This window comes from Panthera pardus, unplaced genomic scaffold, assembly GCF_024362965.1.
Source record: "Panthera pardus isolate Hobbes unplaced genomic scaffold, ASM2436296v1 HiC_scaffold_8, whole genome shotgun sequence".
Lineage (NCBI taxonomy): Eukaryota > Metazoa > Chordata > Mammalia > Carnivora > Felidae > Panthera > Panthera pardus.
Window position 1 is genome coordinate 159531419 of NW_026527013.1, and position 16383 is coordinate 159547801.

At 40.2% G+C, this 16383-nt stretch overlaps 1 protein-coding gene across 1 annotated transcript in view; it reads left to right on the forward strand.

Annotated features, from left to right (window-relative positions):
• LOC109268887 (contactin associated protein 2) overlaps window positions 1-16383 on the forward strand; it is a 1595009-nt gene that overhangs the window by 812813 nt on the left and 765813 nt on the right. The window contains exon 4 of the mRNA XM_053897072.1: window positions 12597-12744. Coding sequence (XP_053753047.1) covers window positions 12597-12744 — 148 coding nt within the window. The remainder of the gene's footprint in view (window positions 1-12596; window positions 12745-16383) is intronic.

Here is a 16383-nt window from a genome sequence, read left to right on the forward strand (position 1 = left end):
CTGTGATTTTATTTTGTCAAGGGAGTCCCTAAGGCTAGCCATTATACTAATAAGACAATTGAGAGCGCTCTGTGAAGTTTATTTTTCTTTTAAATATAGCCAATTTAAAGGATCAGTCGTCTGGCCACAGACGGATAGGATCTAACAGTGACTCAAACTAGTTAAGCCTTAATAGCTTAACAGAAGACGCAGGATGAGACAGGCATGTGTGGTACGGCCCCACGATCCAGAAGTTTACCCCCAGGTAGTCTAAAAAAGAAAAAAACCTTCACTGCACAGGCAATAAGGATAGTGTGGTGAAAATGGTGTCTTTGGTCTCCCACAAAATTGTGAGGTGCCTCTAATGGGGTTTTGGAGTGATGGGAGGGGAGGTGTTCAGAACTGACAGTCAAGAAAGGATTGCTGAAGATGTCTTTGGTGCAGAAAGGTGATGTATTAAAGCATGGGGACAGGACTCTCAGGCAGAAAGAACTGCCCTGGGGGTATGAAGAGTGATTGGTCCCATTCCATGGAATTGTGGGAGGTTAAGGCTAAAGGGAGGCCTCCAGAAGGACTTTGATATGCTAAAGAGGGACTCCTAACAGGCCTGGAGCCTTGCTGTTATGAAGCTCAGGTTGTTTTTCCTCTAGTAGGGCATTGACATTAAGATAGTAGGGGGTTCCTGGAGGAATGTTATACTCTGTATTTGCCTCAGGTGTTGGTCAATGGGCTGCAGGTTATTTTTACCGGCCATTTCCTTCTTGCAGTTTGTTCCCCACAAAGGGGAGGGGGAAGGTGATGTTAGGGCTTCAGGAAACCGAATCCATAGGTTTCTGGAGATTAGGCTATTGATAAGATTGCCCTTTTCTTGTAATTTACTAAGGCATTTGTAAACTGATGGAGATTCATGTCCTGTATGACTGTGATCTCTGTCAGTTAACCATTTGTGTCCTTTCCTTTATTCTTGGGCAGCCAGGAGCGCCCGAGGAATATCATATATATTCCAACTTGGGGAGGGAGTGCTAGCTTGTACTTGGCCTTCAGCTTGCCTTCTGGTCCCTCACCACCTCCAGTCAGCAGAGGTGATAATCTTTGACCCACGCTAGGTGATACTGGAAGGGCTCTTTCTAGGATAACAAGCAAGAGATGTTGAGTTGGCAAAGGTTCCTTTGTGCTGGACCCTCTCATGACAAACACCCCCGAGAACTGAGAGCTGGCATGGCCAGAGAAGAGAGTGAGAGAGACATCAAAAGATCCACAGAGAGATCTAGAGAGAGAGGCGGGAGGGAGTTGGATCCCCAGTCTGTTCAACTGGCCACCAAGTTGCACCCCCAGTAAGTGGAGAACACAGAGAATATTTTCACTGGTCAGAAAGCTAGGCTCTTAGGACACAGAACAAGAGGAAGGGAAAATATATGCACATGAACAGACTTGACTAATCCTTGGGTCTTTTGGAGCCATATTAATACCTAAGAGGGATGTCCTGTGGGGTTGGAGGCTGATGTGTTACGGTGTTATCTCAAAGCATGGAAGTTTCTTGAGGTTGGCAGTGTAACATCTACCCCGTTCCGTGACCAACTTTATCCTATCACGGGGTTTTACTTGAAGGTGGCAAGCACTCTAACAGCTTTTAAGTGCTTGACTCATGCCTGATGAGGTTTTTTGGGGGGTGATAGTAGGGTTCGCGGGGTCCGGAGCCAGCGGCCAAGAAAGAATTCTTGAAGACATCTTTGGTGCAAAAGGGTGATTTTATTAAAGCACAGGGGCAGGACCCGTGACAGGAAGAGCTGCCCAGGCACGGTGAGGAGAGACTAGTTGTATATTATGGAGCTGGGGGCAGGTCAAGTCCAGGGGAAGTTTCCAATGAGATTTTCACATGCTAAAGGAGACTCACAAGATCCTGGAGGCCTAGCTGTTGTCGCTAAGGTTGTTTTTCCCTCTAGCAAAACATTAGCATTAAGGCAGTAGGGAGTTCCTGGAAGAATGTTTTACTCTGCCAGCCTCAAGCATTTCCAATGGGCTTCAGGTTATAAGGCAATTTAATTTTATCTGCCATTTCCTTCTGCCTTTGTTTCCCACATCAGTGCCCACCAGTTTTGCGGCTCTGGCTTCCAAGAGGTCCCCTAACAACAGATGACAAACACCATGAATGACAAAAGACAAAGGGAAACAATGACCATCTCTGGGAGGAGATGAAGGGATCAGTAACCAAAGAGTACTCCACCAAATTTAACCAGAGTTGCTAGGCCCAAAGAGCTAGTTCCGAGATTTGTTCTTCTGCTAATCTAAATTTAGAAAGAGAGAACAAGGCTCTCACCATTCTCACTCCTTCCGACACTGCAGATAGAGATTCCGGGATGCTGGCATGGTAAGAAATCTTACCTTCTACCTGGCTGTTCCTCAGGGTACAACAGCTGAAATCCACAGACCAGATATCCCAGAGACAATGAGCAACGTAAAGCTTTGAAGAGCTAAGGATTGAGGGAGTGTCTGAGGATACAAAGGGGAGGTAGACCATTGGGAAGGTAAAAGGAGATGTTTGGAAAAACAAAGATTGCTCTGTTATGCAGATGAGTTTCTTAGGCTGACTTTGTTAGTAGCTCTCTTCCTGGTATAGACTCCTTTCCAATGTAAATGTAGGCAGTTGAGGGGGAGGCCAAGAGCTTTTCCTGCATCTGCTGGGTTTTGATTACTGTGAACTCAAAATAATCTTTATGTTAAAATGGCCCATCTTCCGGGCAGTCTGCCCTTGGTCCCTACACTAACATACCCAACTGAATATACTCGTGACATTTGGCGATAAAATTGTCAGAGACCATGCTAGGGATTTTTGTACATATACGTACCAGTCAGTGTTCTGATCAGAAGCAGAGGACACAGTCAAAAGTGTTTACCTAGATAGAATTTAGCGAAGAGACAATTAACAGAAATGTGGCTGGATTTAAGAGAACAAACAAGGAATGCTGAGACACTCATGAACTTGAAACCCAGGGAAGCCATTACTATTCCTGGGGCCACAGAGCAAAGGGGAGAAACAGGATTACCAAAGACCATTGAGGGCTGGCCCTGAGCGAGGATCTTACAGCTTCTTTTATAGACAGGCACAAACAAGTTAGGGATTTTTTTGCGGTTACAGAGCTGTTACTGGTTGACATTTAAATTTGAACACTCAGAAGAACTTGATTGGTTCCCGCCTTTAGGTCAGACCACAACTGGGCACGCCGTGGCTGGTTCCGGGAACAGTTGGGCGGGGGGGGGGGGGGGGGGGGGGGGGGGGGGTGGGGGGGGGGGTGGGGGGGGGGGTGGGTGGAGGAGGAGGTCGTTTCTTTTTTTCTTTGCAGTTGTGAGTACACCTGGTAATTTTTCTCTTAGTCTCTCAATACTCATGTTCACCCTGAATAAAAGTTGATCCTATGTTTATGAAAGCATATGGTTTCATACTTAGGAAGAGATATGCTCTGGGTACATCCAAGTACATTCTCAAATTCATTGCTATTGAAACATCAAATACTCGAGAAGAGCAATGTTTATAGAGGAGAATCTGAAGGCAGTACAATCCATTCATTTTTCTAGATACTCTGACCTATTTCTAGATTAAGCCAGTCAGCAGAGAGCCAATACCTACATTTAGAGTCTTGATTACCATTGTAAAATTGTTTTCTGAATTGTGTTTTGGCATTTTTCCATGGGGCTACATTGAAGTAAACCTGAAGAAACCTCTGTGAGGTTCCATGTTATCTTCTTATGCAGATGTCATCCAGCATTTTGTTCCTTGTGTAGCATGGTTCCCTTTACAAGAGGACTCATTCGAGAAATTTCTTTCTGGGCTCTGTACCAGGAGTCTTAAGCTTCTTTAAGCAAGTGGCTAGATTTTATTGTGACAGACGAGATGAACCTCACAACTGATTGTGTCTCCATCTGAGTAGAATGCCAGGAATCTTGGAGCCAGAGTTTTAAACACAACCCCACAAAAAGTATTATGGTTTGTCTTCATCAAAGTGGTATATAGATAAATATTTTTAATCAAATATCACAAAAAGAATTTCATTTAAATAGCAAAGGTCCGCGTCCCAATATCTTCTGCTCTCTGGTTCCATCCCCCTCTATATACTTAAATAGTATTTTGTTTACTTGTTTACTTAGAAATTACCTATGGGCTACTGACTTCTTGATCAGTTTGTAGTTAGCTAACGTCTCCCCCATATCTGGCCTGCTTTTAGAAATGATATCAAATATTTAATTTTTTTTTTAAATTTTGTTCCTTTTAATGCTAGTAAGTGGATTTGCTATTCTGTGGAGCTTTGGTAATATCTCCCGACTCATGTGAAGCACATGGATATTATCCATTGTGTCCTTTTTTTCTGTGTTCTTCCATACATTTCCATCTCCAAACTTCTTTCAGTTATGTTGTATTTGAGCATTGTCAAGTTTGATAACGCTGCCTTTGTTTTTCTTACTTTGTCTATGTATTTATTTCAAATATTGACCAAAAAAAGGCAACTGAGAATATTTATCTAATTATTTTCATCCTTTCTTATGGCTTGATATATAAGATGAAGAAAAAACTGAGAGAAGTTTGGAGAGAAAAATAATATAGATGCATAAAATAATGAATTTAAGTTCAATAAAATATATAGTAGAGGAAAAAAAAAAGAATACACAACAGATTTCTCTGATGCGATTTAAACCGCATGTGTGATATTATAAGTACTAAGAAAAAGTTTGGCAATGTCTTAAAAATTTAAGCATGCATCTACACTGTGACTCAGAAAGTCTCCTCCTAGGCATTTACACAGATGCTCACAGCGATTTCATTCATAATAGTAGAACCTGGAAGCTGCCCTAGAGTCTCTCAACAGAAACATGACTAAATAAACGGTTGTGCAGTGTTTGTACAATAAAATAGTACCTAGCAGTAGAAAGAAAGAAATCATGGACACACACAAAAGCATGGTGAAATCTGTGTTACTCTGAGTGAAGGTAATGTTTGATCACTTTGATAAGAAGTACAAGAAAATGCAAAATTAATCTCTTGTAATAGACATTGGAGAAGTGTTCGCGTAGGGTTGGGGTTCCTGTTAACTAAGGTGCGTGTTGACTAAGGACACTGATAAGGGTGGTTGCTGGGTTAATAGAAATGTTCTGTATCTTGGTGGGGAGGAGTTTGCATGGGTGAATGCATTCTTTAAACTGATCAAACTGTTCGCTTAAGATCTTTGCAATTTACCTTTATAAATTATACTGCAATTTGGAAAAAAAAAAAACTTCTTGATGCCTACATAATCTGTAACTTATTGGGAGAATGACAAGTGATCATATACAATTTTACTATTCAGTATAGTAAATGCTATGATATTCATAAAAATTCATATAGCATATGAATTGATATATAGAATATGATATAGCATAAAATTTCAGAAATGCTTGAACAGTTGGATTTGCCACAATCCAAAGGGTATGTTTTTAGCAGAGTTCGAGTGGATTATCCATGTGAACATCTGAGATTTGATGTGTGTGTGTGTATGTGTGTATATGTGCGTGTGAAGTTTCACTTTTCTCCTAGCATTTATCCCCTGATTTTGACATAATTTTTGCCTGATCGTTTTCCTTTTTCTGCATGATCTCTGTGATTTCCACTTTACATACTTATAATGATGTCCCTATGGCTCTGGGAAAATTTTATTGATTAGCCTAGGGCCTTGAATCAGACTAGGGTTTTTTTGTATTTGTTTTTGTTTTTTCTCTCTAGGATATTATCAAATGTGGTTAATTTACTCTGGGTGGTTACTGAACTGGTTTTTGATACATCCAAAAATAACAAGACCCATGAAATAGACACAAGTGAGGGTTAGGAAATGCTTTTTATTCATTCATTTAATGAGGCAGTAAACGGATGCTCATTGAACCAACCAGTGTGTATGGGCATGGCATATAGTGATGGACCAGAGGTTTGATCACAGACTTCAAAGCTGACTTAACATACTTCTGAAATGTCCTTAGGTGGCTGATTAAAAACACAATGAAGGTAGGGGCGCCTGGGTGGCTCAGTCGGTTAAGCCTCCGACTTCGGCTCAGGTCATGATCTCGCGGTCCGTGAGTACGAGCCCCGCGTCGGGCTCTGTGCTGACAGCTCAGAGCCTGGAGCCTGTTTCAGATTCTGTGTCTCCCTCTATCTGACCCTCCCCTGTTCATGCTCTGTCTCTCCCTGTCTCAAAAATAAATAAAACGTTAAAAAAATTAAAATAAAACAAAACAAAGAAAACACAATGAAGGCATTTCAGTTGAGTGGAGAGGATAAGTATGGGATGTTATGAGGACCCCTGTAGAGCAGTGGGGAATTGAGGAGTGAGGGTCAGGGGATGTCCTTGCCTTCAGGAAGCACCGTCTGAGCTGAGTCCTGCAGGCCAAGTTTGTACAGACAAGAGAGTTGAGGTGACAAAGCCAGAGCTGGAGCGTAACAGACGCAGTATTTTATGAAAGGCCTCCTTTTCTTCCTGCTTCAGCACGGAGTGTGACCAGGCCTGGCGAATCGCATCAAGGCTGCAAAATGGGAAACCTATTTCTAGATTTTGATATAAAGTGTTAGCATGGGGAAAATAAAATTTAAAATCTGGCAAGAAACAAAATTCCACTTAAAGTGATTATAGTGATCACAGGTTTATGAACATCCACTTCAGGAAAAATCAGTATGTTTCGATTGCAGCAGAGATATTTTATATTTTAGGAAAACAAGATCTCTCTCACACTAGGAAATATTCATGTGTGTTGTTTTTCTCACATTATTTCCCATGCAGGGAACTTGTCAGTAGTACTAAGATCTCCTCCGAGGCTTACTTGCACAATAGCTGTGTGTGGCAGGCACACGCATTTTTTCAGTCTTAAACAAAACCTTTGCCGGAAGATACACAGTCTTACTCATTTGCTATAGAAGCTTGCGATCCTTCATTTTAGGTTTCTTGAAAGGTGAAGTTTTAGTGAGGACCACATATTTATTCTTCTCGTAAAATCCTTCATAAGTTACACTTCAGACCCCATAATAGTGAATTTGAGGGAAGTGTTAGTTCATGCATCACACACTGCATATTTCTAAATCCTTATATATTTTCCTCCAGTCTGATAAATTATATGCTTCAAGGGATGACAGAATGCTTTCCCAAAGTTTATTGGTTTTTAAATGCCAAGTGGCTGGAAAGTTTTTCGATGATTTTAGACTTTTGCATCCTTTCTGAGTTGAGGGGAGGATCCATCAATTTGAAAGATTCTCTGAGACCCCAGTTGGCAAGCTATAGCCTGTGGGCTCACTCTGGTCCCTGTGCCTTTAAAGTCTGTGAGCTTTGGTGGTTTTTACGTTTTTTAAGTGTTGTTAAAATAAAAAGGAAGAATGAGAAAAAGAAGGATATGGTACAGAGAGATACGTGGCCTGCTAAGCCTAAAATATTAACTGTTTGTTACTTTACAGAAAAAATTGGCCTCTTCCTCTCTTAGGCCATGAAGCTAGAATGAATATTTAGTGCACACGGTGGGAAATTTTTGGTTATTAATTCAGCGATATTTAGATGATAAAATTAGCATTCTCAATAACTCAAAATCTGTTTTTAAAAAAATCCTCTTTGCTGTGTATTTTTATTTTAAGTTTTTATTTCAATTCCAGTCAGTTAACACAGTGTCATATTAGCTTCAGGTGTACGATACGGTAATTCAACACTTGCACCCATCACCCGGTGCTCATCGCCACGAGTACCCTCCTTAGTCCCCTTCACCAGTTTTCCCCATTCTCCCACCCCCCTCGGCTGTATATTTTAATAATTAATAGGGCAGTTACACTCAGGTGGCAGCACAGGTTCAAACCGTATTGCCCTTAGCTTTACTAAGCTTAAAGCCTCACAGGTTACATAAATGCAAGGTCAGTAAAAAAACAAAAACTAAAACAAACCCCACAACCCTACCCTGCTAAGCCTATGTGCCAGTCACAGCCAGTAGAGGACCTGTGATAGCCGTGACATACAATTCACCAGCTCCCGTATGTTGATTTTTCAGTCTTACGGTGACGAATTTGTCAGTCGTTTTCATATATCCACAAAACACGTATTATCGTGTGACATTTGTGTAAACGAAGGTTGAATTTTAAAAGCATATTGTTTCGTTCATTTTAATTTTTCAATTTTCCATGCAGATTTCCAGTTCTAAAAGGTTTTGTAAATATAAGCTGTTTCAGCTTGTCTTTTCTTTCTCTTCACATGTTTTCACGTGTGAAACCCTTCAAGTGGATGTGGGTCCGATCATGTGAAGAAACAATGCTTCCGGACCTATGGCAGGGTGCTCACTGCCACCAAAATAAGATGAACTGAAGCAGACCAGCCTTTCTTTCCTTTTAGTAAACAAGGTCATCCAAACTTAATCATTTCTATTAAAAGCTGCAGAGGAGTTTTTGCTGATGGCCACAATGGGAGCCTGGTTGGGGAAAACGCGTAAGAAAAGAAAATACCAATTTTTGTCAAAATTTGTGGAAATAAAATTGAAGAAATAGGGCCGTGCAGGCACAGATGCTGTATAACAAATGGGCCAGAAATCAAAAGTGCATCCAAAACGTGGTGTAAAAATTATCTATGAAACCTTAAATTTGGTATTTACAAATATGCAGTATTAAATATTAAAAATAAAACATGTTGTGCCTAACTAGAAAACCTTTATTCCCAGCTGAAAATTTGATTCTCAAACAAAAGTCAGCATGGGCATGATGATTGTTACTTTGTTAGTTATTCGACATCCAGTAACATCTCTGAGACTGAGTTTCCTGATTTGAAAAAAATAGCAGCCCTCCCAAACTGAAGAGTTTCCATGTGGCCCCAACAATGCAGTATGCACTAGCATCCTTTAAATACTAAAGTGATACATAAGGATTAGATGTTGTTTTTATTAAATCAATGGTTGCGTCTCTTCTGATGTTTCTTAACTTTTCCAAATGCTGCTGTATGAAAGGAGACATTTCACATATATTTATGCCTTTATATCAAGGCAGTGATGGGTAACATGGGCACTCTTTTGACATGTTTGAGACTTCAGTTAAAATAATGTCTTGAATGTCTATATGCTTGGAAATGAAAAGAAGTGCAAAAAAATCCCAGTTTACTGATGATGTGAACACTGAAGAAAATACCATAGGATACGCATTTGTTCATAAATAATAAATGTGCCCTCTCTGTGAAGCTCACCTTCAGTAAAACAGCACTGTCTTAAATGTCTCAAATTCTCTTGACCTTTCAGTGTGATAGTGAAGTCTTAAATGCAGTTTATCTAAATCTTCACTAATTATCTTTCCATTCAAATATCTTTGTATTTGTCGGTATTTATTCAGTTGCTTAAAAAACAAAAATCAGAAAAAATGAGGAAACAAGGCAAAGAATCAAAATGCCCAGGGGTTTCCTTCAGCACGTTCTGGATTTAGAGGCTGATATGTTGTTTCCGCAGATGTGCCTGCTTTGTCTTTTTCTGACGTCCATCCCTTTATAATAGCAAGATGACCAGCAGGGCCTTTATGGAAGGAGAGCCAGTTCCCAGTAGTTCTGTGTTTTGTTTTGTTTCCTCCTCTCCCATGTGGCTCATTTGGGATCCAGATTGTAGTAAGCGTCCTGTCTCTTCTCTCAGGACTCACCTCCACACCCCCATTCCTCCCTTCTTCCTGAACCACCCCAGTCCTTGGGAGTTTTTGTCACCAGATCATTCCATCCACTACTATTCTGTTTATTGCATTATGCTATTGTCTTCTGTTCTCTTGGGAACTTCACTTTATTCAGGGAGGGGGATGTTAGTGGCCATGCTCTTAACAGTTATAAGATGTGTAAGTTTAAAAAAAATAGTTTATTTTTGAGAGAGAGGGTGGGAGAGGAGGAGCGCAAGAGGGGGAGACAGGATCCAAAGCAGGCTCCATGCTGACAGCACAGAGCCTGATGCGGGGGCTTGAACTCATGAACCATGAGATCATGACCTGAGCCAAAATGAAGAGCCAGACGCTTAACCAACTGAGTCACCCAGGTGCCCCTAAGTTGTGTAACTTTTTTGCTTGAAACTCTCTGATGGATTTCCTTCCAGTACGCTTAAAGTGAAATACACAACGTTATCATGGCTTACAGGCCCTCCTTGCTCTGGCCTCCACCTCTCCAACATCTTCTACCCTGTTCTTCCTTTCTTGACCGTGCTCCAAAAGCACTGGTTTCCTTCCTGTCCCCAGAACATGCAAAGTATGCTCAGGGCATCTGCATTTCTGGCTTTTCTTTCCCCTATGCATGTAATTTAATATGTACCAACATATACATATAATGCAACTTAGTGTCGAATGAATGTGTGTGTGTGTGTGTGTATTCATTCTGTATTATTTATTTGCCGCCCCACTATGTACTTTAATAACAAATACCATGAGAACTGAAACTCTGTGTTGTTTACTTCTGTAACCCCAGTGATTTCAACAATATATTGTCCATCGTGGCTCTTAGCCTTTTTCTAAGTAAATGAATAAGTGAATGGATCAGTAAATGAACGCATGTATGAATGAATCATTCTGCCACACGTGTTAAAATGAAGTCTCATAAAGTTGGGGGCCCACCCTGGGGCTATAGTGTGGCCTCTGCTCCTCCTGATTGTGGTGGATTAAGAGTACACAGCAGACAACATTTTTGAGAAAAGCTAGATGCTGTCACTCAAAAGAAGGTTGCTGAGAAGGGCGAGAATAGATACCTACCCCTTTACTGTATTTCTTGATCAAATTTTGTCAGCAAGATACAAAGAAGATGCCCTACCTAAGCGTTAACAGTCCTGACATAAAGCTCAAATAATGTGCAGTGAAGGCTTGAGGGAAGGTGTGGCCATTCTGAAAAGGCAATGGTAGACACAGCTAGGATAAGGAAAGCCCAGGAGAACACGAGAACATCCCTGAAGACCATCCAGTTTTCACCGCGTTCATCTGTGTGTGTTAGACCAAATATTACCCATCGTGCAGATTGTTGGGACATCTAAATGTTAGACAAAATAGCTTAAATCCTGAAGAAATCTTTCAGTATGCGTCCTACATCACTAGGTCTTGCATTGCACTTTTTGTGTTTTGGAGGCCAGGAGTGTGACTGAAGAGTACCGATCAGGTAACAAACCCTGTAAACTACAAATTGAGTCAGTTGTGCTGTGTGTGCCCTGTAAACTACAAATTGAGTCAGTTGTGCTGTGTGTGGGAAAGTAAACCGGAACCTCCTGTTTCAAAGCTACTATGTACTTTTTGTCAAAAACGTGTCTTTATTTGCTACTGATCACTTTTATGTACGCAAAAAATTGTTACAAAATCGTTTTTTAAAAGGTAAAATTTCTGTTTTTATATAGAAGTCATTCAAAAACCTCAGGTCAAAGTGCAACAGATTAGTAACGTAATATGGTACTTATGTTTTAATTTTTTGTGATTAAAAAAGGGAAGTTTTGTATTTAAAATTTTTATTTCAGTGTTTAAGAGATCATATAAACAAATATAAAAGAGGATGTCATGCGGCATGCACAATTACAAAAACTCAATATATAGGGACAGCTAGATTATATGTACGAAATTAAAACACCTGATATTTGAAATGGCACAAACATCTATTTCTCATTTAGTTGACTTACATCTTCTAAATTATGATGGTCTCTTGCTTTAAATCTTCCTTGAATTATAATTTTATAAATTGATGTTTTCCCTATTATTAGATTGTGATCATTTTGAGTGTAGTGTCTATGGCTCTAGACATCTTATGTTCCCTGTATTATCTTCTCTATAATTACTGTGGAATAGAGGTTGTTTTTTTTTTTAATATTTTTATCTTTATCCATTTCAAGAAGGACAGAGAGAGCGAGTGGGGGAGGGACAGAAAAAGAGAGGGAGAGAGAGAATTGCAAGCAGGCTCTGCACTGTCAGCATGGAGCCCGAAGGGGGCTCGAGCTCACAAAATGTGAGACCATGACCTGAGCTGAAACCAAGAGTCAGATGCTTAACCAACTGAGCCACCCAGGTGCCCCAGGAAATCACTTTTTTGATAGAATCCTCTGTAAATGAGTAAAATTGGAATGAACACATTTCTGATCAACTTGTAAATTCTATGAATGTGTTTATGCCAGTAAAAGGTAGAAAACCGTGGCCACTTGCATGGCATGTTCAGCTGTTCTTTTTATATAACCGATATTGAGAAAATTTTCACATTTCTAATGGTGCCACGGGAAGGTAATGCAGAGAAGATTTTTAGACAGCAAGAAATATGGTTGGAGTCTGAAAAATAGTTTGCAATGAAATGCAGACTATTAGCACTCATAATTTAAATGTTTACTGGACACTGCATTGGGTACCATATAGTGTTTCATTCTTCTCATACATGTGTATTTTCTCCTTTGAAACGGCCCGTGGAAATTTGGGCCTACTTCCCATTTAAAACTGGACTTGTTTTCAAATAAAGGGGGTATAGTAGTTTTTTCAAATTGGCGATCGTAGAAAATATAAAATCCTGCCATTGGATAAGAAAATGGAAGTTTATTTTAGCGCACAGAAAACGTGGTTGTTTCCAGAGTATGTTTTCCCTTCCTTTTTTTAAACCCCTTTCCTTTTTTTCCAGGCATTTCCTGGGAACATCAATTCTGACGGCGTGGTACGGCATGATTTGCAGCACGTGGTCATTGCCCGCTACGTGCGCATAGTGCCTCTGGACTGGAACGGAGAAGGCCGCATTGGGCTCAGAATTGAGGTCTATGGCTGTTCTTACTGTGAGTACCTTTTGGAATTCGCGGTTGATTTTGTCATCTTCATTGACTTAGTAATTTGTTTATTTTTGATTATTTCACATGACTTGCTTTCTCTGACGGTAAACTCCCTCGTTTTGTATATGAATAATATGCAAGGTTATTTGTATGTTAAAATATATCTTTACATTTTTACACAAACAGGCGTATAAAAAATACCTTAAACAAAGGATTCGGGAATTGATTTTTGTTTAGTAGACTAAATGGCAAAGCTTATTAATTAAGTTGCCCAAAGTCTTATGAAATATTTAAGAAGCAGAAACTTGCAGTATTATCCATCATTTTGATAAATTGCGATGGATTTTGGATACATTCTCGAGAACTTCCTGCCACTTGTCTTCGGTTACACCTTTTACTATTTTAAAGCTAACCAGTAAGTTTTAATGTCACTGATATTTTACATGTCTATAAGTTTTATTTGCTTCATTTAAAAATTGACTTGGGGATGCCTGGGTGGCTCTGTCAGTTAAGCGTCCAACTCTTGATTTTGACGCAGGTCAAAAAAATTTTCTTTAATGTTTCAGCAAACATTAATGTTTTAATAATGTTTAAATAAACATTTAAATAAATTTTTAATTAAACACGAAATGTTTAAATAAATGCTTAAAAAAATAAAAATTGACTCGGTCACCTAAAACAATACTTGTCCTTTAATTATGTTTTAAACTTTTTTTGTATTTTGTAAATATTCTAAACTTTTTATTTATATTTTATAAATGCATATACGTGTGTGTGTGTGTGTGTGTGTGTATACACACACACGTTATATAAATATAGATAGATGAATAGATCTAGTGATTGTAATATGTGGATTTTGGGGATTGTGGTTCTGTTGTCTCTCTTTTACTCATTTTGCTGATTTCCTCCTCCTCCTCCTCCTCCTTCATTTCTTTCTTCTCCGATAGCCTTCTTATCTGCCTCTCCCTATCTTCGGGCTTCCTCATCTTCCTCACTGTGACTTTTGTTTCTTTGAAACTTGATCTGTGGAGCTTCTTTGGGACCGAGGTTGATGCTGGGTTCATCACAGAAGATTTATCTTTGCTTATTTGCTTCTATGAAGGCCTTGCCAACACAGAATTACTTTAAAGATCGTTTGAGCTGTTTTGAGGCCACTAGCTAGGGAGTTCAGTCTGCAAATACATGATTTGCAAATACTGGCTTTAAAATATGAATTCTCTGGTGAAATATTTCCCCCTCCTAGGAAGTTGTTTTTCCCCTCTTACCCCTGGGGGAAGAGGAATGCTGGATAGGGACGGAATGGGGAATTGGGATATTAGCCTCATGCAAGGAGTCTCCTGTTAGACTCTCCTACCCCTTCCTATCGATCCAGAAAAATAAAAGCTCACTGTAACCAGAAGACGGCAGGTGTCCTCTTGGGCAGGCTTTTTGAAATTAACCAACGTTTGGTGGTTTATAATAAAATACACATAAAGCCTTTACCTCTGTAAGAATTAGTCACAGAGATTGGTGAAAATGGTAGCCGTGGTGATGACCAAATCCTATTTATTTATTCATGGGCAACATCATTATGTGCAAACTGAACTGGTTGCTGCACAGGGGCCATGGAGATCATTGAAAAAATTCCCTACTTGTTTATTTTATTTGGTCATGCATCACTTTAGCATAGCAAATACAATGAATGGAGAGACATATGGATTTAGTTCTTCAGGAGAATGTGGCTCTTCAGGAGGAAGATTTAACCTGCCAGGAGGAGCTAAAATGAGCCCTAACATAAATTTGGGTTTTTTATTTGTGTGTCTGGGTATTATGGACACAGAACCCTGTATTCACACATTTTCTGACTGTCAGCACATTGGGAAAGCCACAACAAAATGTGAAATTTTTCTCTACACGACGGATTTTCTAAGCAGCATGCTCAGCTTTTGGTAAATGAAAAATATGTAACACTCTTCATGGGAACCATGATGTGTGTAATTTATTTTATTAATAATTATTTATTGAGCACTTTTTATGTGTCATGAAATGTGCTGAATGTTAGTAATACAACAGTGAGTAAGGAAAACGTGGTATGAGAGACAAAGGGAACAGTTAGTGTAGGAATAGTGTTTGGGGTAAGAATAGCGGAGGTGAAAGGTCACTTAAGCCAGCATGACAGAGCTGAGCGGAAAACCGGCTGGTGTGGTGCGTGTGGTGCCAGGGCTCACTACCGCTGCCTCTTTCCCTGCCTCGTAATTCCGACAAAATGAACACCTGGGCCGCCATCACCAAGTCAATGAAAGCATCGAATGGATACCCCACAACCGCCCCCTGCGGTTACTGCTGTTTTTTTAAGTTTGTGTATTTATTTTGAGAGAGAGAGAGGGAGCGAGCGCGAGTGAGCGCGCGCAAGCTGGTGAGGGGCAGAGAGAGGGGGAGAGAGAGAATCCCAAGCAGGCTTCGTGCTGTCAGCACAGACCTTGTCTCGGGGCTCAAACCCACGAACTGTGAGATGATGACCTGAGCTGAAACCAAGAGTCAGACGCTCAACCAGCTGAGCCAAATGGAACCCTAAAGTACACAGTTTCTCACCTGACTTACTTTGTTCAAGACAGTAATTGTGAGAATTAGCCATGCTGTCATGTGAGGGATCTGTTGATATTCATTAGTACTGTTACTCTATTGTGTGAATATTCTACACTTACTCATTTTATGTTGATGAACATATGAATTGTTTCCAGTTTTTGGCCATTTGGGTCAGATTGCTGTAAACATTCCTCGTGGGTGTCGACTTAGGAATAGGTAATGCTAAGTTAGGATATCTGTGTGCTTTAACTTGTGTCAATCATGACAAATTTTTTCCTGAAGCGGTTGTATCAGTTCAGACTTCCACGACCGATGTCCTAGTGTTGCTGTTGCTTCACAAATTCCTGCACTTTTTATTGATTTGAAAGTCTTAGCCATTCTGGTGGGTGTTATTTTATCTCATTGTGGTTTTAGGGAACACTTGCCTGGTTTTTAAAGAGGTTATGCCTGTTGGTCATCTCTAGGCCCTCTTTTTGAAGTGTTTATTGGAGAATTTTGCCCATGTTTCTATTGGGTTTCTTCTTATTGATCTATCTTCTCATTGCTCTGAGTAGTTCTTACAGCCAGCTCTCTTTTTAAAATTTCATTCTTGTTACAGTCTCTAGAAATGTATCTAAATATCTAAAAAAAATTGAAATGGTTGCCTTTACAAATAATTGTTCCATTCCATTCCATTCCATTCCAAGTTTATTTTGAGAAACAAAGAGAGAGCACGAATGTGGGGGACAGGTAGAGAGAATCCCAAGCAGGCTCTGTGCTGCCAACACAGAGCCTGATATGGGGCTTGGACCCATGAACTGAGAGATCATGGCCTGAGCTGAGGTCGGACACTCAACCAACTGAACCACCCAGGTACCCCTAAAATTAATCATTTACATTTTTTTTTAACATTTATTTATCATTGAGAGACAGAGACAGACAGAGCATGAGCATGGGATGGGCAGAGAGAGGGGGAGACACAGAGTCCAAAGCAGGCTCCAGGCTCCGAGCTGTCAGCACAGAGCCTGACGCAGGGCTTGAACTCACAAACTGCAAGATCGTGACCTGAGCTGAAGTCGGATGCTTTTCCCACTGGGCCAC